Raw genomic sequence first — 23,834 nt, 5'->3', positions numbered from 1 at the left:
TAGGGAGACACAGGGACATACTGACCACTAGGGAGACACATACTGACCACTAGGGAGACACAGGGACATACTGACCACTAGGGAGACACATACTGACCACTAGGGAGACACAGAGACATACTGACCACTAGGGAGACACATACTGACCACTAGGGAGACACAGGGACATACTGACCACTAGGGAGACACAGGGACATACTGACCACTAGGGAGACACAGAGACATACTGACCACTAGGGAGACACATACTGACCACTAGGGAGACACATACTGACCACTAGGGAGACACATACTGACCACTAGGGAGACACAGGGACATACTGACCACTAGGGAGACACAGGGACATACTGACCACTAGGGAGACACAGGGACATACTGACCACTAGGGAGACACAGGGACATACTGACCACTAGGGAGACACATACTGACCACTAGGGAGACACATACTGACCACTAGGGAGACACAGACACATACTGACCACTAGGGAGACACATACTGACCACTAGGGAGACACATACTGACCACTAGGGAGACACAGGGACATACTGACCACTAGGGAGACACAGAGACATACTGACCACTAGGGAGACACATACTGACCACTAGGGAGACACATACTGACCACTAGGGAGACACAGGGACATACTGACCACTAGGGAGACACAGGGACATACTTACCACTAGGGAGACACAGGGACATACTGACCACTAGGGAGACACAGGGACATACTGACCACTAGGGAGACACAGAGACATACTGACCACTAGGGAGACACATACTGACCACTAGGGAGACACATACTGACCACTAGGGAGACACAGGGACATACTGACCACTAGGGAGACACAGGGACATACTGACCACTAGGGAGACACATACTGACCACTAGGGAGACACAGAGACATACTGACCACTAGGGAGACACAGGGACATACTGACCACTAGGGAGACACAGGGACATACTGACCACTAGGGAGACACATACTGACCACTAGGGAGACACAGGGACATACTGACCACTAGGGAGACACATACTGACCACTAGGGAGACACAGGGACATACTGACCACTATGGAGACACATACTGACCACTAGGGAGACACATACTGACCACTAGGGAGACACAGGGACATACTGACCACTAGGGAGACACATACTGACCACTAGGGAGACACATACTGACCACTAGGGAGACACATACTGACCACCTCGTGGTTAGAGCGTTGGGTGTCAGGTAGCCTAGTGGTTAGAGTGTTGGGTGTCAGGTAGCCTAGTGGTTAGAGTGTTGGGTGTTAGGTAGCCTAGTGGTTAGAGTGTTGGGTGGCAGGTAGCCTCGTGGTTAGAGCGTTGGGCCACTAACTGAAGGTTGTTAGATCAAATCTCCGAGCTGACGAGGTAACAATCTGCCGTTAAATAACGATACAATAAATACCTGTAGTCTAAGTCTTGTGAAATCCATAGATTAGGACCAAACCAATGCATTTTAATTGACTGATGTACTCATATGAACTGTCACTCCGTTGATGAAATGATTACATTTATATTTCTGTTCAGTGTACTTTCAATATAAATGAGTGGAAAGTGGTCGGTATAGTATGTAAACTGTCGTGGTTTGGTGGTGGGGCGTGTATAGGGTGTAGGGTATAAGGTGTAGGGTATAAGGTGTAGGGTGTAGGGTATAAGGTGTAGGGTATAGGGTGTAGGGTATAGGGTGTAGGGTATAGGGTGTAGGGTGTAGGGTGTAGGGTATAAGGTGTAGGGTATAAGGTGTAAGGTGTAGGGTATAAGGTGTAGGGTATAAGGTGTAAGGTGTAGGGTGTAAGGTGTAGGGTATAAGGTGTAGGGTATAAGGTGTAAGGTGTAGGGTATAAGGTGTAGGGTATAAGGTGTAGGGTATAGGGTGTAGGGTATAGGGTGTAGGGTATAGGGTGTAGGGTATAAGGTGTAGGGTATAGGGTGTAGGGTATAAGGTGTAGGGTATAAGGTGTAGGGTATAAGGTGTAGGGTATAGGGTGTAGGGTATAAGGTGTAGGGTATAGGGTGTAGGGTATAAGGTGTAGGGTATAAGGTGGGGTATAGGGTGTAGGGTATAAGGTGTAGGGTATAAGGTGTCCTGTCTCAGCCTCCAGTATTTATGCTGCAGTAGTTTATGTGTCGGGGGGCTGGGGTCAGTTTGTTATATCTGGAGTACTTCTCCTGTCCAATTCGGTGTCCTGTGTGAATCTAAGTGTGCGTTCTCTAATTCTCTCCTTCTCTCTCTCGGAGGACCTGAGCCCTAGGACCATGCCCCAGGACTACCTGACATGATGACTCCTTGCTGTCCCCAGTCCACCTGGCCGTGCTGCTGCTCCAGTTTCAACTGACCTGAGCCCTAGGACCATGCCCCAGGACTACTTGACATGATGACTCCTTGCTGTCCCCAGTCCACCTGGCCGTGCTGCTGCTCCAGTTTCAACTGTTCTGCCTTATTATTATTCGACCATGCTGGTCATTTATGAACATTTGAACATCTTGGCCATGTTCTGTTATAATCTCTACCCGGCACAGCCAGAAGAGGACTGGCCACCCCACATAGCCTGGTTCCTCTCTAGGTTTCTTCCTAGGTTTTGGCTTTTCTAGGGAGTTTTTCCTAGCCACCGTGCTTCTACACCTGCATTGCTTGCTGTTTGGGGTTTTAGGCTGGGTTTCTGTACAGCACTTTGAGATATCAGCTGATGTACGAAGGGCTCTATAAATAAATTTGATTTGATTTGATTTGATTTGTGTAGGGTATAGGGTGTAGGGTATAAGGTGTAGGGTATAGGGTGTAGGGTATAAGGTGTAGGGTATAAGGTGTAGGGTATAAGGTGTAGGGTATAAGGTGTAGGGTATAGGGTGTAGGGTATAAGGTGTAGGGTATAAGGTGTAGGGTATAAGGTGTAGGGTGTAGGGTATAAGGTGTAGTGTATAAGGTGTAGGGTATAAGGTGTAGGGTATAAGGTGTAGGGTATAGGGTGTAGGGTATAAGGTGTAGGGTATAAGGTGTAGGGTATAAGGTGTAGGGTGTAGGGTATAAGGTGTAGTGTATAAGGTGTAGTGTATAAGGTGTAGGGTATAAGGTATAGGGTGTAGGGTATAGGGTGTAGGGTATAAGGTGTAGGGTATAAGGTGTAGGGTATAGGGTGTAGGGTATAAGGTGTAGGGTATAGGGTGTAGGGTATAAGGTGTAGGGTATAAGGTGTAGGGTATAAGGTGTAGGGTATAAGGTGTAGGGTATAGGGTGTAGGGTATAGGGTGTAGGGTATAAGGTGTAGGGTATAAGTTGTAGGGTATAGGGTGTAGGGTATAAGGTGTAGGGTATAAGGTGTAGGGTGTAGGGTATAGGGTGTAGGGTATAAGGTGTAGGGTATAAGGTGTAGGGTATAGGGTGTAGGGTATAGGGTGTAGGGTATAAGGTATAGGGTATATGGTATAGGGTGTAGGGTATAAGGTGTAGGGTATAAGGTGTAGGGCATAAGGTGTAGGGTATAAGGTGTAGGGTATAAGGTGTAAGGTGTAGGGTATAAGGTGTAGGGTATACGGTGTAGGGTATAAGGTGTAGGGTATAGGGTGTAGGGTATAAGGTGTAGGGTATAAGGTATAGGGTGTAGGGTATAAGGTGTAGGGTATAGGGTGTAGGGTATATAGGGTAGAAGGTGTAGGGTATAGGGTGTAGGGTATAAGGTGTAGGGTATAAGGTGTAAGGTGTAGGGTATAAGGTGTAGGGTATACGGTGTAGGGTATAAGGTGTAGGGTATAGGGTGTAGGGTATAAGGTGTAGGGTATAAGGTATAGGGTGTAGGGTATAAGGTGTAGGGTATAAGGTGTAGGGTATAAGGTGTAGGGTATAAGGTGTAGGGTATAAGGTATAGGGTATAAGGTGTAGGGTATAAGGTATAGGGTATAAGGTATAGGGTATATAGGGTAGAAGGTGTAGGGTATAAGGTGTAGGGTATAAGGTGTAGGGTATAAGGTGTAGGGTATAAGGTGTAGGGTATAAGGTGTAGGGTATAGGGTGTAGGGTATAAGGTGTAGGGTATAAGGTGTAGGGTATAAGGTGTAGGGTATAAGGTGTAGGGTATAAGGTGTAGGGTATAAGGTATAGGGTATAAGGTGTAGGGTATAGGGTGTAGGGTATAAGGTATAGGGTATAAGGTATAGGGTATAAGGTATAGGGTATAAGGTATAGGGTGTAGGGTATAAGGTGTAGGGTATAAGGTGTAGGGTATAGGGTGTAGGGTATAAGGTGTAGGGTATAAGGTATAAGGTGTAGGGTATAAGGTGTAGGGTATAGGGTGTAGGGTATAAGGTATAGGGTATAAGGTATAAGGTGTAGGGTATAAGGTGTAGGGTATAGGGTGTAGGGTATAAGGTGTAGGGTATAAGGTGTAGGGTGTAGGGTGTAGGGTATAAGGCATAGGGTATAAGGCGTAGGGTATAAGGTATTGGGTGTAGGGTATAAGGTGTAGGGTATAAGGTGTAGGGTATAGGGTGTAGGGTATAAGGTGTAGGGTATAGGGTGTAAGGTGTAGGGTATAGGGTATAGGGTATAGGGTTTAAGGTGTCGGGTATAATGTGTAGGGTATAATGTGTAGGGTATAATGTGTAGGGTATAAGGTGTATAAGGCATAGGGTATAGGGTGTAGGGTATAGGGTGTAGGGTGTAGGGTATAGGGTGTAGGGTATAGGGTGTAGGGTATAGGGTGTTGGGTGTAGGGTGTAGGGTATAAGGTGTAGGGTATAATGTGTAGGGTATAAGGTATAAAGGTATAAGGTGTAGGGTATAGGGTGTAGGGTGCTTACCTCCCAGTAGTAACAGTACACCAGTCATCAGCATTAGTAGGTAAGCTCTGGAGGTAAGGGTGTAGGGTGTATGGTGTAGGGTATAGGGTGTAAGGTGTAGGGTATAGGGTATAGGGTATAGGCTATAAAGTATAGGGTATAACGTATAAGGTGTAGGGTGTAGAGTGTCGGGAATAGGGTATAGGGTGTAAATTTTAGGTTGCAGAGTTTAAGGTATAGGGTGTAGAGTTTAAGGTATAAGGTATAGGGTGTAGAGTTTAAGGTATAGGGTATAGGGTGTAGAGTTTAAGGTATAGGGTGTAGAGTTTAAGGTATAGGGTGTAGAGTTTAAGGTATAGGGTGTAGAGTTTAAGGTATAAGGTATAGGGTGTAGAGTTTAAGGTATAGGGTATAGGGTGTAGAGTTTAAGGTATAGGGTATAGGGTGTAGAGTTTAAGGTATAGGGTATAGGGTGTAGAGTTTAAGGTATAAGGTATAGGGTATAGGGTATAGGGTATAAGGCATATGGTATAAGGCATTGGGTATAGGGTGTAGAGTATAAGGTATAGGGTATAACGCATAGGGTAAAGGGTATAAGCTATACGGTGTAGAGTGTAGAGTATAAGGTGTAGGGTATAGGGTGCTTACCTCCCAGTAGTAACAGTACACCAGTCATCAGCAGTAGTAGGTAAGCTCTGGAGGTAAGGGTATAGGGTGTAGGGTGTAGGGAGTAGGGTGCTTACCTCCCAGTAGTAACAGTACACCAGTCATCAGCAGTAGTAGGTAAGCTCTGGAGGTAAGGGTATAGGGTGTAGGGTGTAGGGTATAGGGTGCTTACCTCCCAGTAGTAACAGTACACCAGTCATCAGCAGTAGTAGGTAAGCTCTGGCCAGCAGGCCGATGAACCCCATCAGTCCCCCGACAACCATGATGATCATGCTGAGAGGAAGCAACACCATGAATGTCCCGTGCATATCTGAGAGAGGGGGAGGGGAGGGAGAGAGCGAAAACATAAATATGCTATAACGCACTCTCTTGAGAGAGCGTGAGAGAGAGAGAGGGAGAGAGAGAGAGAGAGGGAGAGAGACAGAGAGAGAGAGAGAGAGAGAGAGAGAGAGGGAGAGAGACAGAGAGAGAGAGGGAGAGAGGGAGAGAGAGAGAGAGAGAGGGAGAGAGAGAGCGTGAGGGAGAGAGAGGGAGAGAGAGAGAGAGAGAGAGGGAGAGAGACAGAGAGACAGAGAGAGAGAGAGAGAGAGAGAGAGAGAGAGAGAGGGAGAGAGACAGAGAGAGAGAGGGAGAGAGGGAGAGAGAGAGAGAGAGAGGGAGAGAGAGAGAGAGAGAGGGAGAGAGAGAGCATGAGGGAGAGAGAGAGCGTGAGCGAGGGAGAGAGAGAGAGAGAGAGAGCGTGAGCGAGGGAGAGAGAGGGAGAGAGGGAGAGAGAGAGAGGGAGAGAGGGAGAGAGAGAGACAGAGACAGAGACAGAGAGAGAGAGAAGGAAGCGATTCCTGGACCTTCCATAACGAAGCCATCACCTACAGAGAGATGAACCTGGAGAAGAGTCCCCTAAGCAAGCTGGTCCTGGGGCTCTGTTCACAAACCCAAACAGACCCCACAGAGCCCCAGGACAGCAGCACAATTAGACCCAATCAAATCATGAGAAAACAAAAAGATAATTACTTGACACATTGGCAAGAATTTAAAAAACACTACTGGGTGAAATTCCACAGTGTGACATCACAGCAGCAAAATTTGTGACCTGTTGCCACGAGAAAAGGGCAACCAGTGAAGAACAAACACCATTGTAAATACAACCCAAATTTATGTTTATTTATTTTCCCTTTTGTACTTTAACCATTTGTACATCGTTACAACACTGTTATATATACATAATATGACATTTGTAATGTCTTTATTTTTTGGAACTTCTGTTAGTGTTTACTGTACATTTGTATTGTTTATTTCACTTTTGTATATTATCTACCTCACTTGCTTTGGCAATGTTAACATACGTTTCCCATGCCAATAAATCCCGTCATTCAATTCGAGAGAGCTGATCCTGGGGCTCTGTTCACAAACACGAACACACCCCACAGAGCCCCAGGACAGCAGCACAATTAGACCCAACCAAATCATGAGAAAACAAAAAAGATCATTACTTGACACATTGGAAAGAATTTACCAAAAAAAACAGAGCAAACTAGAATGCTATTTGGCCCTAAACAGAGAGTACACAGCGGCAGAATACCTGACCACTGTGACTGACCCAAACTTAAGGAAAGCTTTGACTATGTACAGACTCAGTGAGCATAGCCTTGCTATTGAGAAAGGTCACCGTAGGCAGACCTGGCTCTCAAGAGAAGACAGGCTATGTGCTCACTGCCCACAAAATGAGGTGGAAACTGACGGGAGACTTGATGACACACAGGCTGAATAGACACCTGCATAGATTGAAAGAATCTCCTTCCCTCCTTCCTGTCTGTCTGTCTGTCTGTCTGTCTGTCTGTCTGTCTGTCTGTCTGTCTGTCTGTATCTGTCTGTCTGTCTGTATCTGTCTGTCTGTCTGTATCTGTCTGTCTGTCTGTCCCCATGGGATTTACACAAACACACACACACACCAAGGTACCACAGGGATGCTTATCTGTCCCAGAACCGTGGGGTCTAATCTCATCTAGAAACCTGGGCTTGTGTTGCTGTGGAGGTGGTTATGTGTTTTTGATTAGATACTAATTAATTCTACAGTACCTGTTCGTGTTTCTGAGGTCAAATCATTGTTTGTGTAACTACATGTGTGGGAGTATGTGTGTGTGTACTGTATCTCTATCATTACTTACAATTAATTGGACCCAACTAACCCTGTTTGTTACTCGCCATGGGCTCTCTCTCTCTCTCTCTCTCTCTCTCTCTCTCTCTCTCTCTCTCTCTCTCTCTCTCTCTCTCTCTCTCTCTCTCTCTCTCTCTCTCTCTCTCTCTCTGTATCATTATGCCTTGTATATCAGCGAGCAATAATCATAAAGTCATTTAATCCACTTTACGTCGATTGTAAACCCTACAGTCCACCCTCCCCTTTCAGCCCACAGTCCACCCTCCCCTTTCAGCCTACAGTCCACCCTCCCCTTTCAGCCTACAGTCCACCCTCCCCTTTCAGCCCACAGTCCACCCTCCCCTTTCAGCCCACAGTCCACCCTCCCCTTTCAGCCCACAGTCCACCCTCCCCTTTCACCCCACAGTCCACCCTCCCCTTTAACCCCACAGTCCACCCTCCCCTTTCAGCCCACAGTCCACCCTCCCCTTTCACCCCACAGTCCACCCTCCCCTTTCAGCCTACAGTCCACCCTCCCCTTTCAGCCCACAGTCCACCCTCCCCTTTAACCCCACAGTCCACCCTCCCCTTTCAGCCCACAGTCCACCCTCCCCTTTCAGCCCACAGTCCACCCTCCCCTTTAACCCCACAGTCCACCCTCCCCTTTCAGCCCACAGTCCACCCTCCCCTTTAACCCCACAGTCCACCCTCCCCTTTCAGCCCACAGTCCACCCTCCCCTTTCAGCCTACAGTCCACCCTCCCCTTTCAGCCCACAGTCCACCCTCCCCTTTCAGCCCACAGTCCACCCTCCCCTTTCAGCCTACAGTCCACCCTCCCCTTTCAGCCCACAGTCCACCCTCCCCTTTCAGCCTACAGTCCACCCTCCCCCTTTCACCCCACAGTCCATCCTCCCCTTTCAGCCCACAGTCCATCCTCCCCTTTCAGCCCACAGTCCATCCTCCCCTTTCAGCCTACAGTCCACCCTCCCCTTTCAGCCAACCCTTTTTAATGGTTCTTTATAGAACCCTTTTTAATGGATCTTTATGGAACCTTTATATGGAATGGTTCTGTAATGATCTTACCTCAATCTCAAAGGTTCTACAAAGAACCTTTTTGAAGAATACTACCGGGTTAGCAACATCGGGTTGTTAATATTCCAAACGTGTTGTTATTGAGAGGGTGAACCAGGTGTGCTGGAACAGCTGAGGGGCCCTGAAGTAGTGATGTCACGGCTGAGGGGCCCTGAAGTAGTGATGTTACGGCTGAGGGACCCTGAAGTAGTGATGTCACAGCTGAGGGACCCTGAAGTAGTGATGTTACAGCTGAGGGACCCTGTAGTAGTGATGTCACGGCTGAGGGACCCTGAAGTAGTGATGTCACGGCTGAGGGACCCTGAAGTAGTGACGTTACGGCTGAGGGGCCCTGAAGTAGTGATGTCACGGCTGAGGGGCCCTGAAGTAGTGATGTCACGGCTGAGGGACCCTGAAGTAGTGATGTCACGGCTGAGGGACCCTGAAGTAGTGACGTTACGGCTGAGGGACCCTGAAGTAGTGACGTTACGGCTGAGGGACCCTGAAGTAGTGATGTTACGGCTGAGGGACCCTGAAGTAGTGATGTCACGGCTGAGGGGCCCTGAAGTAGTGATGTCACGGCTGAGGGACCCTGAAGTAGTGATGTCACGGCTGAGGGACCCTGAAGTAGTGACGTTACGGCTGAGGGACCCTGAAGTAGTGACGTTACGGCTGAGGGACCCTGAAGTAGTGATGTTACAGCTGAGGGACCCTGAAGTAGTGATGTTACAGCTGAGGGGCCCTGAAGTAGTGATGTTACGGCTGAGGGACCCTGAAGTAGTGATGTCAAGGCTGAGGGACCCTGAAGTAGTGATGTTACAGCTGAGGGGCCCTGAAGTAGTGATGTTACAGCTGAGGGGCCCTGAAGTAGTGATGTTACAGCTGAGGGGCCCTGAAGTAGTGATGTCACGAATGAGGGACCCTGAAGTAGTGATGTCACGGCTGAGGGAACCTGAAGTAGTGATGTCACGGCTGAGGGGCCCTGAAGTAGTGATGTCACGGCTGAGGGACCCTGAAGTAGTGATGTCACGGCTGAGGGAACCTGAAGTAGTGATGTCACAGCTGAGGGACCCTGAAGTAGTGATGTCACGAATGAGGGACCCTGAAGTAGTGATGTCACGGCTGAGGGGCCCTGAAGTAGTGATGTCACGGCTGAGGGGCCCTGAAGTAGTGATGTCACGGCTGAGGGACCCTGAAGTAGTGATGTTATGGCTGAGGGGCCCTGAAGTAGTGATGTTACAGCTGGGGGGCCCTGAAGTAGTGACGTCACGGCTGAGGGACCCTGAAGTAGTGATGTCAAGGCTGAGGGGCCCTGAAGTAGTGATGTCACGGCTGAGGGACCCTGACGTAGTGATGTCACGGCTGAAGGACCCTGAAGTAGTGATGTTAAGGCTGAGGGACCCTGAAGTAGTGATGTTATGGCTGAGGGACCCTGAAGTAGTGATGTCACGGCTGAGGGACCCTGAAGTAGTGATGTTAAGGCTGAGGGACCCTGAAGTAGTGATGTTATGGCTGAGGGACCCTGAAGTAGTGATGTCACGGCTGAGGTGATGTCACGGCTGAGGGACCCTGTAGTAGTGATGTCACGGCTGAGGGACCCTGAAGTAGTGATGTCACGGCTGAGGGACCCTGAAGTAGTGATGTTAAGGCTGAGGGACCCTGAAGTAGTGATGTCACGGCTGAGGGAACCTGAAGTAGTGATGTCACGGCTGAGGGACCCTGAAGTAGTGATGTCACGGCTGAGGGACCCTGAAGTAGTGATGTTACAGCTGAGGGGCCCTGAAGTAGTGATGTCACAGCTGAGGGGCCCTGACGTAGTGATGTCACGGCTGAGGGACCCTGAAGTAGTGATGTCACGGCTGAGGGACCCTGAAGTAGTGATGTCACGGCTGAGGGACCCTGTAGTAGTGATGTTACAGCTGAGGGACCCTGAAGTAGTGATGTCACGGCTGAGGGAACCTGAAGTAGTGATGTCACGGCTGAGGGACCCTGAAGTAGTGATGTCACGGCTGAGGGACCCTGAAGTAGTGATGTCACGGCTGAGGGACCCTGAAGTAGTGATGTCACGGCTGAGGGACCCTGAAGTAGTGATGTTACAGCTGAGGGACCCTGAAGTAGTGATGTCACGGCTGAGGGAACCTGAAGTAGTGATGTCACGGCTGAGGGACACTGAAGTAGTGATGTTACGGCTAAGGGACCCTGAAGTAGTGATGTCACGGCTGAGGGGCCCTGAAGTAGTGATGTCACGGCTGAGGGACCCTGAAGTAGTGATGTTAAGGCTGAGGGACCCTGAAGTAGTGATGCAAAAAAAAAATGCGAGATCCAACTGATTTCCTACAGGTTCCGGTGCTTTCTTTGATGAAGCTGCTTTCAAACATCGACCTTTTACTGGTTATCGTACTTATACACCTCGTTCGGGTTTTGCACATGTAATTACACCTGACTGGTAGCTAAGCAGGTAGAGTAGGTAACTGTGGAACATTCAAGAACGTTCGGGTGTGCGGTTGAATCCCATCGAAGGCACACTATTTAGAAAATAGTTTTAAAATAGTTATGTGAAACTACACTGCACTGTTCAAATAATGTGTTGTATTTAGTATAAGCTTCAGTCTAAATCATCCTAAATAACGTGTTGTATTTAGTATAAGCTTCAGTCTAAATCATCCTAAATAATGTGTTGTATTTAGTATAAGCTTCAGTCTAAATCATCCTAAATAATGTGTTGTATTTAGTATAAGCTTCAGTCTTAATCATCCTAAATAATGTGTTGTATTTAGCTTCAGTCTAAATCATCCAAAATAATGTGTTGTATTTAGTATAAGCTTCAGTCTAAATCAGCCTAAATAATGTGTTGTATTTAGTATAAGCTTCAGTCTAACAGTTTTGAACCATCGCTAGGACCCATTTCTCAATACTTTGGTGACTTTTTCATAACTCTTTGCACAACAGCAGTCTATGTGGACCAAAACTGTGGATCATTTTTCATTGTTTTGGCACAAAATGCATTCAATGACTACATCTTCCAAATGTCATGAACTATTTTTCACTCAGACACAACCACCACCACAACTCTATGTACCTACAGGCCAATTTGCACATGTTTACATACTCTTTTTCAAAAGCGTTCAAAAACCTAACATAATAAGACAGCAATTTGCTCCATTTCTACTTTAATGCCGTAGTGAAATATATTCCACATCTAAAAAATGAAATACTATCAAAACAATTAGACCAACCACATCTGACTCCCATTGTAGCTGAACACCTACTCAGGTGTTCGTCTTTCAATTTCATTACCATCTATTCAAAAGGGGACATCTTCGGAATAATGCTGTACTGTAATGTAACCATGGTCCCAGCCAGAGATAGAGAAGTGGTTGACAGAGGAAGAAGAGTGGCTGACACAGGAAGAAGAGTGGCTGACAGAGGAAGAAGAGTACGTATGCGTGGTGGAAGAAGACTGAGAGGAAGATCAAGAGCTGTAGTCTCAGATGAGATTAGAGCTACTATAACTGATCATGTAATAAATCATGGTCTATCAATGAGAGAGGCTGGTCTGAGAGCGCAGACAAATCTGCAACACTCAACACTGGCATCTATTGTGAGACATTTCCGGCAAAACACCAGGTAAGATGTGCATTCTGCAAGAGGCATCTGACTGAACTGCACATTACAGAAGTCAATTGAACAAAGCCTGCAAACCCACTGGTGTGTGATTGTTTTTGTATTTCTGCTGAGGACCCAACAGTTACCTCCCAACGGGAAGGAGAGGTAGGATTTTCACTGCTGTGCAGGAAACTGCAATCGTTGATAAGGTCATCAGAAAAAATTGCAAAAAACTCACAGAGATTCAGGACAGAGTGTTGGCAGAAAACATTACATTTGGAAATATTCACAACGTAACAATAACAACTATCTATAGAGTCCTGAAACAACATCAAGTCAGGATGAAGCAGTTGTACAACGTCCTCTTTGAGAGGAACTCTGAACGACTCAAGCAACTCAGGAACCAATACGTCCAGGTAAGATGACTGTAAAATACAGAACTGGTTTTGAACAAAACCAAACAGGGCAGAGACACACAATGGCATGTTTTATTAGGGTATAATGTAAACCACCGTAATAAAGACTAACTCTTATGTTGCCTTGTGGATTTATTTTAGAGAGTCATGGAGATTGAAGCCAGGCAAACACCCCACATATTCATCTTTGTGGATGAGGCTGGTTTCAACTTGGCCAGAACATGGCGGTGAGGAAGGAATGTGATTGGGGAAAAGAGCCACAGTGGATGTCCCGGGCCAGAGGGTTGCCAACATCACAATGTGTGCTGCAATATCCTCTGATGGATTTCTGTTACACAAACCGCTAATTGGGCCGTACAACACCGAGCGTCTCATTACATTCCTGGATGACCTCTCTGGAAGGGTTGGGTCAGGTGAGGAAAGGGATGTAGTGAGGCGAAATCGGCCAACGTTTGTAATTGTAAATGGAACAACGTGGCATTTCACCAGTCCCGTGCAGTCACAGAGCGGTATGCAGTCACAGAGCGGTATGCAGTCACAGGGCGGTATGCAGTCACAGAGCGGTATGCAGTCACAGAGCGGTATGCAGTCACAGGGCGGTATGCAGTCACAGAGCGGTATGCAGTCACAGAGCGGTATGCAGTCACAGAGCGGTATGCAGTCACAGAGCGGTATGCAGCCACAGAGCGGTATGCAGTCACAGAGCGGTATGCAGTCACAGAGCGGTATGCAGTCACAGAGCGGTATGCAGTCACAGAGCGGTATGCAGCCACAGAGCGGTATGCAGTCACAGAGCGGTATGCAGTCACAGAGCGGTATGCAGCCACAGAGCGGTATGCAGTCACAGAGCGGTATGCAGTCACAGAGCGGTATGCAGTCACAGAGCGGTATGCAGTCACAGAGCGGTATGCAGCCACAGAGCGGTATGCAGTCACAGAGCGGTATGCAGTCACAGAGCGGTATGCAGTCACAGGGCAGTATGCAGTCACAGAGCGGTATGCAGTCACAGAGCGGTATGCAGTCACAGAGCGGTATGCAGTCACAGAGCGGTATGCAGTCACAGAGCGGTATGCAGTCACAGAGCGGTATGCAGCCCATCCCAGGATGGTGTCACTTTTCCTCACGGAGCTGGAAGGTGTATGACCACCATCCACATGATCAAATGTCCCACCTGAGCGCAATGCATGCTGGATGCCCGGACATATCTGCAGAAGATTGCCAAGGATGGACCAGGCATGCCAAAAGGATTCTTTCCTAGGTGTATTGTCCAAGATGACATAAGATGTGACGTGGATGAGAACCTGTGGCCAAATGCAGAAGACAGGGTTGACTAGCATTGCTACTGTATCTGTATCGGTACATACAAATGATTGTATTTTAGAATCACTCAATGCCATAAAATAGACAAAACATATCAGTGCATTTAGCATCATGTCTGATTCGTTCCTGTAAGATAAACCGCAGTGAATTATAAACAGTAGAGAGGTGTCATTCTTGTTTTGTAAAGGAATTTGACAAAAGAAAACACTGTGTAACGCTACCTGTTGTTAGTGTTGTTTAGGTCGTTGTTTTATTGAGTGACAACGTGTGCTTGTTGGGTGACAACGTGTGCTTGTTGGGTGACAACGTGTGCTTGTTGGGTGACAACGTGTGCTTGTTGGGTGACAACGTGTGCTTGTTGGGTGACAACGTGTGCTCGTGTGGCGGAAGACATGTGTGAAGTGTTTTGGTAGTTTTAGTGCATTGTGGATGTGAAATGAACTGCTGTACCAAGCTGAATGTCGGTTAGGAGAACAGTGTGAGGAGTTTTGAAAAAGTGACCTAAGTATTGGGAAATGGGTCCGAGCGATTGTAAAAAAATAAAAAAAATAAAACTGTAATCATCCTAAATAATGCCATAGATTCTGTTTTATAACCATAGTAAAGTTGAAGGCAACAAGGGAAGACTGATGTACAAGGTGACTCTGCCAATCCAACAGACTGTCGGCTAAAGACAACAATTTACCGCTGCACCACAGAGGTTTGATGAATTACAACAACAACAAAAACAACTCTTGATTATCACACGCTGCTATTTGTTGCTGACTCGCAGACGTCACTAATGTGCATCGGGACGGATAATGAACCTCTGAGAGGCAAACCTATTTGAATGGAAATACTTCAGGAAGCTGGATGTCTTTCCACGACCAACCTGAAGAGATCATTGGGAACCATTGATTGAGACATCAGTTCTCAATAGACACAAGGCCAAACAATACGTGAGTCTTTCACAAGAGACACCGTCACTGGAATGACATGTAATGACATCACACCACAGATCAGACCGACTGGAATGACATCACACCACAGATCAGACCGACTGGAATGACATGTAATGACATCACACCACAGATCAGACCTACTGGAATGACATCACACCACAGATCAGACCGACTGGAATGACATCACACCACAGATCAGACCTACTGGAATGACATCACACCACAGATCAGACCGACTGGAAACACATGTAATGACATCACACCACAGATCAGACCGACTGGAATGACATCACACCACAGATCAGACCGACTGGAATGACATGTAATGACATCACACCACAGACCAGACCGACTGGAATGACATCACACCACAGATCAGACCGACTGGAATGACATCACACCACAGATCAGACCGACTGGAATGACATATAATGACATCACACCACAGATCAGACCGACTGGAATGACATCACACCACAGATCAGACCGACTGGAATGACATGTAATGACATCACACCACAGACCAGACCGACTGGAATGACATCACACCACAGATCAGACCGACTGGAATGACATGTAATGACATCACACCACAGATCAGACCTACTGGAAACACATGTAATGACATCACACCACAGATCAGACCTACTGGAAACACATGTAATGACATCACACCACAGATCAGACCGACTGGAATGACATCACACCACAGATCAGACCGACTGGAATGACATCACAAATGCAAATTAATTACTTAAAAATCATACAATGTGATTTTCTGGATTTTTGTTTTAGATTCTGTCTCTCATAGTTGAAGTGGACCTATGATAAAAATTACAGACCTCTACATGCTTTGTAAGTAGGAAAACCTGCAAAAGTGGCAGTGTATCAAATACTTGTCCTCCCCACTGTATATATATATATATATTATTTTTTATTTTTTTATTTTTTTATTTCATCTTTATTTAACCAGGTAGGCAAGTTGAGAACAAGTTCTCATTTACAATTGCGACCTGGCCAAGATAAAGCAAAGCAGTTCGACACATACAACGACACAGAGTTACACATGGAGTAAAACAAACATACAGTCAATAATACAGTATAAACAGGTCTATATACGATGTGAGCAAATGAGGTGAGATAAGGGAGGTAAAGGCAAAAAAAGGCCATGGTGGCAAAGTAAATACAATATAGCAAGTAAAACACTGGAATGGTAGATTTGCAATGGAAGAATGTGCAAAGTAGAGATAGAAATAATGGGGGGTGCAAAGGAGCACAATAAATGAATTAAATAAATAAAGTAGGGAAAGAGGTAGTTGTTTGGGCTAAAATATACAGTGCCTTGCGAAAGTATTCGGCCCCCTTGAACTTTGCGACCTTTTGCCACATTTCAGGCTTCAAACATAAAGATATAAAACTGTATTTTTTTGTGAAGAATCAACAACAAGTGGGACACAATCATGAAGTGGAACGACATTTATTGGATATTTCAAACCTTTTTAACAAATCAAAAACGGAAAAATTGGGAGTGCAAAATTATTCAGCCCCCTTAAGTTAATACTTTGTAGCGCCACCTTTTGCTGCGATTACAGCTGTAAGTCGCTTGGGGTATGTCTCTATCAGTTTTGCACATCGAGAGACTGACATTTTTTCCCATTCCTCCTTGCAAAACAGCTCGAGGTCAGTGAGGTTGGATGGAGAGCATTTGTGAACAGCAGTTTTCAGTTCTTTCCACAGATTCTCGATTGGATTCAGGTCTGGACTTTGACTTGGCCATTCTAACACCTGGATATGTTTATTTTTGAACCATTCCATTCTAGATTTTGCTATATGTTTTGGATCATTGTCTTGTTGGAAGACAAATCTCCGTCCCAGTCTCAGGTCTTTTGCAGACTCCATCAGGTTTTCTTCCAGAATGGTCCTGTATTTGGCTCCATCCATCTTCCCATCAATTTTAACCATCTTCCCTGTCCCTGCTGAAGAAAAGCAGGCCCAAACCATGATGCTGCCACCACCATGTTTGACAGTGGGTATGGTGTGTTCAGGGTGATGAACTGTGTTGCTTTTACGCCAAACATAACATTTTGCATTGTTGCCAAAAAGTTCAATTTTGGTTTCATCTGACCAGAGCACCTTCTTCCACATGTTTGGTGTGTCTCCCAGGTGGCTTGTGGCAAACTTTAAATGACACTTTTTATGGATATCTTTAAGAAATGGCTTTCTTCTTGCCACTCTTCCATAAAGGCCAGATTTGTACAATATACAACTGATTGTTGTCCTATGGACAGAGTCTCCCACCTCAGCTGTAGATCTCTGCAGTTCATCCAGAGTGATCATGGGCCTCTTGGCTGCATCTCTGATCAGTCTTCTCCTTGTATGAGCTGAAAGTTTAGAGGGACGGCCAGGTCTTGGTAGATTTGCAGTGGTCTGATACTCCTTCCATTTCAATATTATCGCTTGCACAGTGCTCCTTGGGATGTTTAAAGCTTGGGAAATCTTTTTGTATCCAAATCCGGCTTTAAACTTCTTCACAACAGTATCTCGGACCTGCCTGGTGTGTTCCTTGTTCTTCATGATGCTCTCTGCGCTTTTAACGGACCTCTGAGACTATCACAGTGCAGGTGCATTTATACGTAGACTTGATTACACACAGATGGATTGTATTTATCATCATTAGTCATTTAGGTCAACATTGGATCATTCAGAGATCCTCACTGAACTTCTGGAGAGAGTTTGCTGCACTGAAAGTAAAGGGGCTGAATAATTTTGCACGCCCAATTATTCAGTTTTTGATTTGTTAAAAAAGTTTGAAATATCCAATAAATATCGTTCCACTTCATGATTGTGTCCCACTTGTTGTTGATTCTTCACAAAAAAATACAGTTTTATATCTTTATGTTTGAAGCCTGAAATGTGGCAAAAGGTCGCAAAGTTCAAGGGGGCCGAATACTTTCGCAAGGCACTGTAGGTGGGCTATGTACAGGTGCAGTAATCTGTGAGCTGCTCTGACAGTTGGTGCTTAAAGCTAGTGAGGGAGATAAGTGTTTCCAGTTTCAGTGCTTTTTGTAGTTCGTTCCAGTCATTGGCAGCAGAGAACTGGAAGGAGAGGCGGCCAAAGAAAGAATTGGTTTTGGGGGTGACTAGAGAGATATACCTGCTGGAGCGTGTGCTACAGGTGGGAGATGCTATGGTGACCAGCGAGCTGAGATAAGGGGGGACTTTACCTAGCAGGGTCTTGTAGATGACATGGAGCCAGTGGGTTTGGCGACGAGTATGAAGCGAGGGCCAGCCAACGAGAGCGTACAGGTCGCAACGGTGGGTAGTATATGGGGCTTTGGTGACAAAACGGATTGCACTGTGATAGACTGCATCCAATTTGTTGAGTAGGGTATTGGAGGCTATTTTGTAAATGACATCGCCAAAGTCGAGGATTGGTAGGATGGTCAGTTTCACAAGGGTATGTTGGGCAGTGAAGAGTGAAGGATGCTTTGTTGCGAAATAGGAAGCCAATTCTAGATTTAACTTTGGATTGGAGATATTTGATATGGGTCTGGAAGGAGAGTTTACAGTCTAACCAGACACCTAAGTATTTGTAGTTGTCCACGTATTCTAAATCAGAGCCGTCCAGAGTAGTGATGTTGGACAGACGGGCAGGTGCGGGTAGCGATCGGTTGAAGAGCATGCATTTAGTTTTACTTGTATTTAAGAGCAATTGGAGGCAACGGAAGGAGAGTTGTATGGCATTGAAGCTCGTCTGGAGGGTTGTTAACACAGTGTCCAAAGAAGGGCCAGAAGTATACAGAATGGTGTCGTCTGCGTAGAGGTGGATCAGAGACTCACCAGCAGCAAGAGCGACATCATTGATGTATACAGAGAAGAGAGTCATGAAGTGTACCCCAACTGAAATTGTCCAAGAATAACTAGCAAGCTATCTTGATAAACAGTGCTGACAACTCCATTTGGGATTTGGGCTAGCAAGTTAAATTATATGTAATGAGATGATGTACAACAGGATTAGATGTTGCGTGCAATTTCAATGTTGAGGTTGCAGAAAATTTGCTTGAGATAATCACACTGCTCACTGAGTCCATGTTGTTGACACAGGTGTTTTCTATCTCACAGAACTCCATGCCCACTCAGCATACTACATTTACATTTAAGTCATTTAGCAGACGCTCTTATCCAGAGCGACTTACAAATTGGTGAATTCACCTTCTGACATCCAGTGGAACAGCCACGTTACAATAGTGCATCTAAATCATTTAAGGGGGGGTGAGAAGGATTACTTTATCCTATCCTAGGTATTCCTAGGTATACTAGCTTCCCTGCCCACTCAGCATACTAGCTCCCCACCCACTCAGCATACTAGCTCCCCGCCCACTCAGCATACTGGCTCCCCTCCCACTCAGCATACTAGCCCACTCAGCATACTAGCTCCCCGCCCACTCAGCATACTAGCTCCCCTCCCACTCAGCATACTAGCTCCCCGCCCACTCAGCATACTAGCTCCCCTCCCACTCAGCATACTAGCTCCCCGTCCACTCAGCATACTAGCTCCCCTCCCACTCAGCATACTAGCTCCCCGCCCACTCAGCATACTAGCTCCCCTCCCACTCAGCATACTAGCTCCCCGCCCACTCAGCATACTAGCTCCCCGTCCACTCAGCATACTAGCTCCCCGCCCACTCAGCATACTAGCTCCCCTCCCACTCAGCATACTAGCTCCCCTCCCACTCAGCATACTAGCTCCCCGTCCACTCAGCATACTAGCTCCCCGTCCACTCAGTATACTTGCTCCCCGCTCACTCAGCATACTAGCTCCCCACCCACTCAGCATACTAGCTCCCCGCCCACTCAGCATACTAGCTCCCCGCCCACTCAGCATACTAGCTCCCGGCCCACTCAGCATACTAGCTCCCCGCCCACTCAGCATACTAGCTCCCCGCCCACTCAGCATACTAGCTCCCCGCCCACTCAGCATACTAGCTCCCCGCCCACTCAGCATACGAGCTCCCCGCCCACTCAGCATACTAGCTCCCCGTCCACTCAGCATACTAGCTCCCCGTCCACTCAGCATACGAGCTCCCCGCCCACTCAGCATACTAGCTCCCCGCCCACTCAGCATACTAGCTCCCCGCCCACTCAGCATACTAGCTCCCCGCCCACTCAGCATACTAGCTCCCCGCCCACTCAGCATACTAGCTCCCCGCCCACTCAGCGTACTAGCTCCCTACACACTCAGCATACTAGCTCCCCACCCACTCAGCATACTAGCCCACTCAGCATACTAGCTCCCCGCCCACTCAGCATACTAGCTCCCCACCCACTCAGCATACTAGCCCACTCAGCATACTAGCTCCCTGCCCACTCAGCATACTAGCTCCCCGCCCACTCAGCATACTAGCTCCCTGCCCACTCAGCATACTAGCTCCCTACACACTCAGCATACTAGCTCCCCACCCACTCAGCATACTAGCCCACTCAGCATACTAGCTCCCCGCCCACTCAGCATACTAGCTCCCCGCCCACTCAGCATACTAGCTCCCTGCCCACTCAGCATACTAGCCCACTCAGCATACTAGCTCCCCGCCCACTCAGCATACTAGCTCCCCACCCACTCAGCATACTAGCTCCCTGCCCACTCAGCATACTAGCTCCCCGCCCACTCAGCATACTAGCTCCCCGCCCACTCAGCATACTAGCTCCCCGCCCACTTAGCATACTATCTCCCCGCCCACTCAGCATACTAGCTCCCTGCCCACTCAGCATACTAGCTCCCCGCCCACTCAGCATACTAGCTCCCCGCCCACTCAGCATACTAGCTCCCCGCCCACTCAGCATACTAGCTCCCCGCCCACTCAGCATACTAGCTCCCCGCCCACTTAGCATACTATCTCCCCGCCCACTCATCATACTAGCTCCCCTCCCACTCAGCATACTAGCTCCCTGCCCACTCAGCATACTAGCTCCCCGACCACTCAGCATACAAGCTCCCCTCCCACTCAGCATACTAGCTCCCCGCCCACTCAGCATACTAGCTCCCCGCCCACTCAGCATACTAGCTCCCTGCCCACTCAGCATACGAGCTCCCCGCCCACTCAGCATACTAGCTCCCCGCCCACTCAGCATACTAGCTCCCCGCCCACTCAGCATACTAGCTCCCCACCCACTCAGCATACTAGCTCCCCGCCCACTCAGCATACTAGCTCCCCGCCCACTCAGCGTACTAGCTCCCTACACACTCAGCATACTAGCTCCCCACCCACTCAGCATACTAGCCCACTCAGCATACTAGCTCCCCGCCCACTCAGCATACTAGCTCCCCACCCACTCAGCATACTAGCCCACTCAGCATACTAGCTCCCTGCCCACTCAGCATACTAGCTCCCCGCCCACTCAGCATACTAGCTCCCTGCCCACTCAGCATACTAGCTCCCTACACACTCAGCATACTAGCTCCCCACCCACTCAGCATACTAGCCCACTCAGCATACTAGCTCCCCGCCCACTCAGCATACTAGCTCCCCGCCCACTCAGCATACTAGCTCCCTGCCCACTCAGCATACTAGCCCACTCAGCATACTAGCTCCCCGCCCACTCAGCATACTAGCTCCCCACCCACTCAGCATACTAGCTCCCTGCCCACTCAGCATACTAGCTCCCCGCCCACTCAGCATACTAGCTCCCCGCCCACTCAGCATACTAGCTCCCCGCCCACTTAGCATACTATCTCCCCGCCCACTCAGCATACTAGCTCCCTGCCCACTCAGCATACTAGCTCCCCGCCCACTCAGCATACTAGCTCCCCGCCCACTCAGCATACTAGCTCCCCGCCCACTCAGCATACTAGCTCCCCGCCCACTCAGCATACTAGCTCCCCGCCCACTTAGCATACTATCTCCCCGCCCACTCATCATACTAGCTCCCCGCCCACTCAGCATACTAGCTCCCCGCCCACTCAGCATACTAGCTCCCCGCCCACTCAGCATACTAGCTCCCCGCCCACTCAGCATACTAGCTCCCCGCCCACTCAGCATACTAGCTCCCCGCCCACTCAGCATACTATCTCCCCGCCCACTCAGCATACTAGCTCCCTGCCCACTCAGCATACTAGCTCCCCGCCCACTCAGTCAGTTCCTGGTCTTTTTCTCTTTCTATTCTGAGCATTTATCAGGGAGGGGGGGGTTATTAAGGGTAATACGTCTGTCACTCAAAAGGCTATTTTACATGGGAATAAGAATGACTGTGAAGGGCAATTTTTAATGCTGAGTGCCAAGCAGAAGGGCATCAGGTTCCTTACAAAACTAGTGGTTAAGTGTTTTGGCCACAGGGCCTGAGTGACCAGTACCTGTTCAATGATGCACCTGTGGTCCTGGTAAACATAAGCTGGTAATCAGCCCTGGACTGGCACCAATCAGCATCCTTTGTCTCTCAGTGGGAGAACTCTGATCCCAAACAGCTGCTGCATATCGCACAGATAATATCCTCCTCTACCTACGCAATAGACACGCACACACATAAATGAATGCACCCACACACACACACACATACACATGTACACAAACACACATAAAAATAAATTGAAGATATGTGCTCAGCAGGAAATCATAGTCTAGTTATACAACCATTCCCTCCTTTCTCCATCCAGTAACAATGCTCCAATGGTAAATAAAGCTGTGTTTGCTGAGAGACTTACTGTGTAACCTACATTAACCCCATGGGTGACAGCATCTGACCACACAATCAATGGGGAGGAAGAGAGCTGAGGGAGAGGTTGAGCACTGGAGGGATTTTGTGTGTGTGTGTGTGTGTGTGTGTGTGTGTGTGTGTGTGTGTGTGTGTGTGTGTGTGTGTGTGTGTGTGTGTGTGTGTGTGTGTGTGTGTGTGTGTGTGCGTGCGTGCGTGCGTGCGTGCGTGCGTGCGTGCGTGTGTGAGAGGGAGTTCAATGTTGGATAAATTAACCAGCATGGTCTGATAACCAGGTTATTGCAGGACTATAATCAAATGGGAAAGGGGAAGGAGGAGGGAGACTGATTCTAACGACATCCAGAATGCTTTCCCCCTCCATTCTGTCCAGATAGACTACATCCAGAATGCTTTCCCCTCCATTCTGTCCAGATAGACGACATCCAGAATGCTTTCCCCTCCATTCTGTCCAGATAGACGACATCCAAAATGCTTTCCCCTCCATTCTGTCCAGATAGACGACATCCAGAATGCTTTCCCCTCCATTCTGTCCGGATAGATGACATCCAGAATGCTTTCCCCTCCATTCTGTCCAGATAGACGACATCCAGAATGCTTTCCCCTCCATTCTGTCCAGATAGACTACATCCAGAATGCTTTCCCCTCCATTCTGTCCAGATAGACGACATCCAGAATGCTTTCCCCTCCATTCTGTCCAGATAGACGATATCCAGAATGCTTTCCCCTCCATTCTGTCCAGATAGACGACATCCAGAATGCTTTCCCTTCCATTCTGTCCAGATAGACTACATCCAGAATGCTTTCCCCTCCATTCTGTCCAGATAGACGACATCCAGAATGCTTTCCCCTCCATTCTGTCCAGATAGACTACATCCAGAATGCTTTCCCCTCCATTCTGTCCAGATAGACAACATCCAGAATGCTTTCCCCTCCATTCTGTCCAGATAGACGACATCCAGAATGCTTTCCCTCCATTCTGTCCAGATAGACTACATCCAGAATGCTTTCCCTCCATTCTGTCCATATAGACGACATCCAGAATGCTTTCCCCTCCATTCTGTCCAGATAGACTACATCCAGAATGCTTTCCCCTCCATTCTGTCCAGATAGACTACATCCAGAATGCTTTCCCCTCCATTCTGTCCAGATAGACGATATCCAGAATGCTT

At 47.8% G+C, this 23,834-nt stretch overlaps 1 protein-coding gene across 1 annotated transcript in view; it reads right to left on the bottom strand.

Annotated features, from left to right (window-relative positions):
* The window catches only part of LOC135553791 (transmembrane protein 114-like), a 39,873-nt gene that overhangs the window by 2,530 nt on the left and 13,509 nt on the right, over positions 1 to 23,834 (bottom strand). Inside the window, exon 3 of the mRNA XM_064985738.1 lies at positions 5,643 to 5,780. Coding sequence (XP_064841810.1) covers positions 5,643 to 5,780 — 138 coding nt within the window. The remainder of the gene's footprint in view (positions 1 to 5,642; positions 5,781 to 23,834) is intronic.

Source organism: Oncorhynchus masou, chromosome 14 (assembly GCF_036934945.1).
Source record: "Oncorhynchus masou masou isolate Uvic2021 chromosome 14, UVic_Omas_1.1, whole genome shotgun sequence".
NCBI lineage: Eukaryota > Metazoa > Chordata > Actinopteri > Salmoniformes > Salmonidae > Oncorhynchus > Oncorhynchus masou.
The sequence above is the reverse complement of the archived record's forward strand: the minus strand, read 5'-3'. Positions and strand labels throughout refer to the sequence as shown.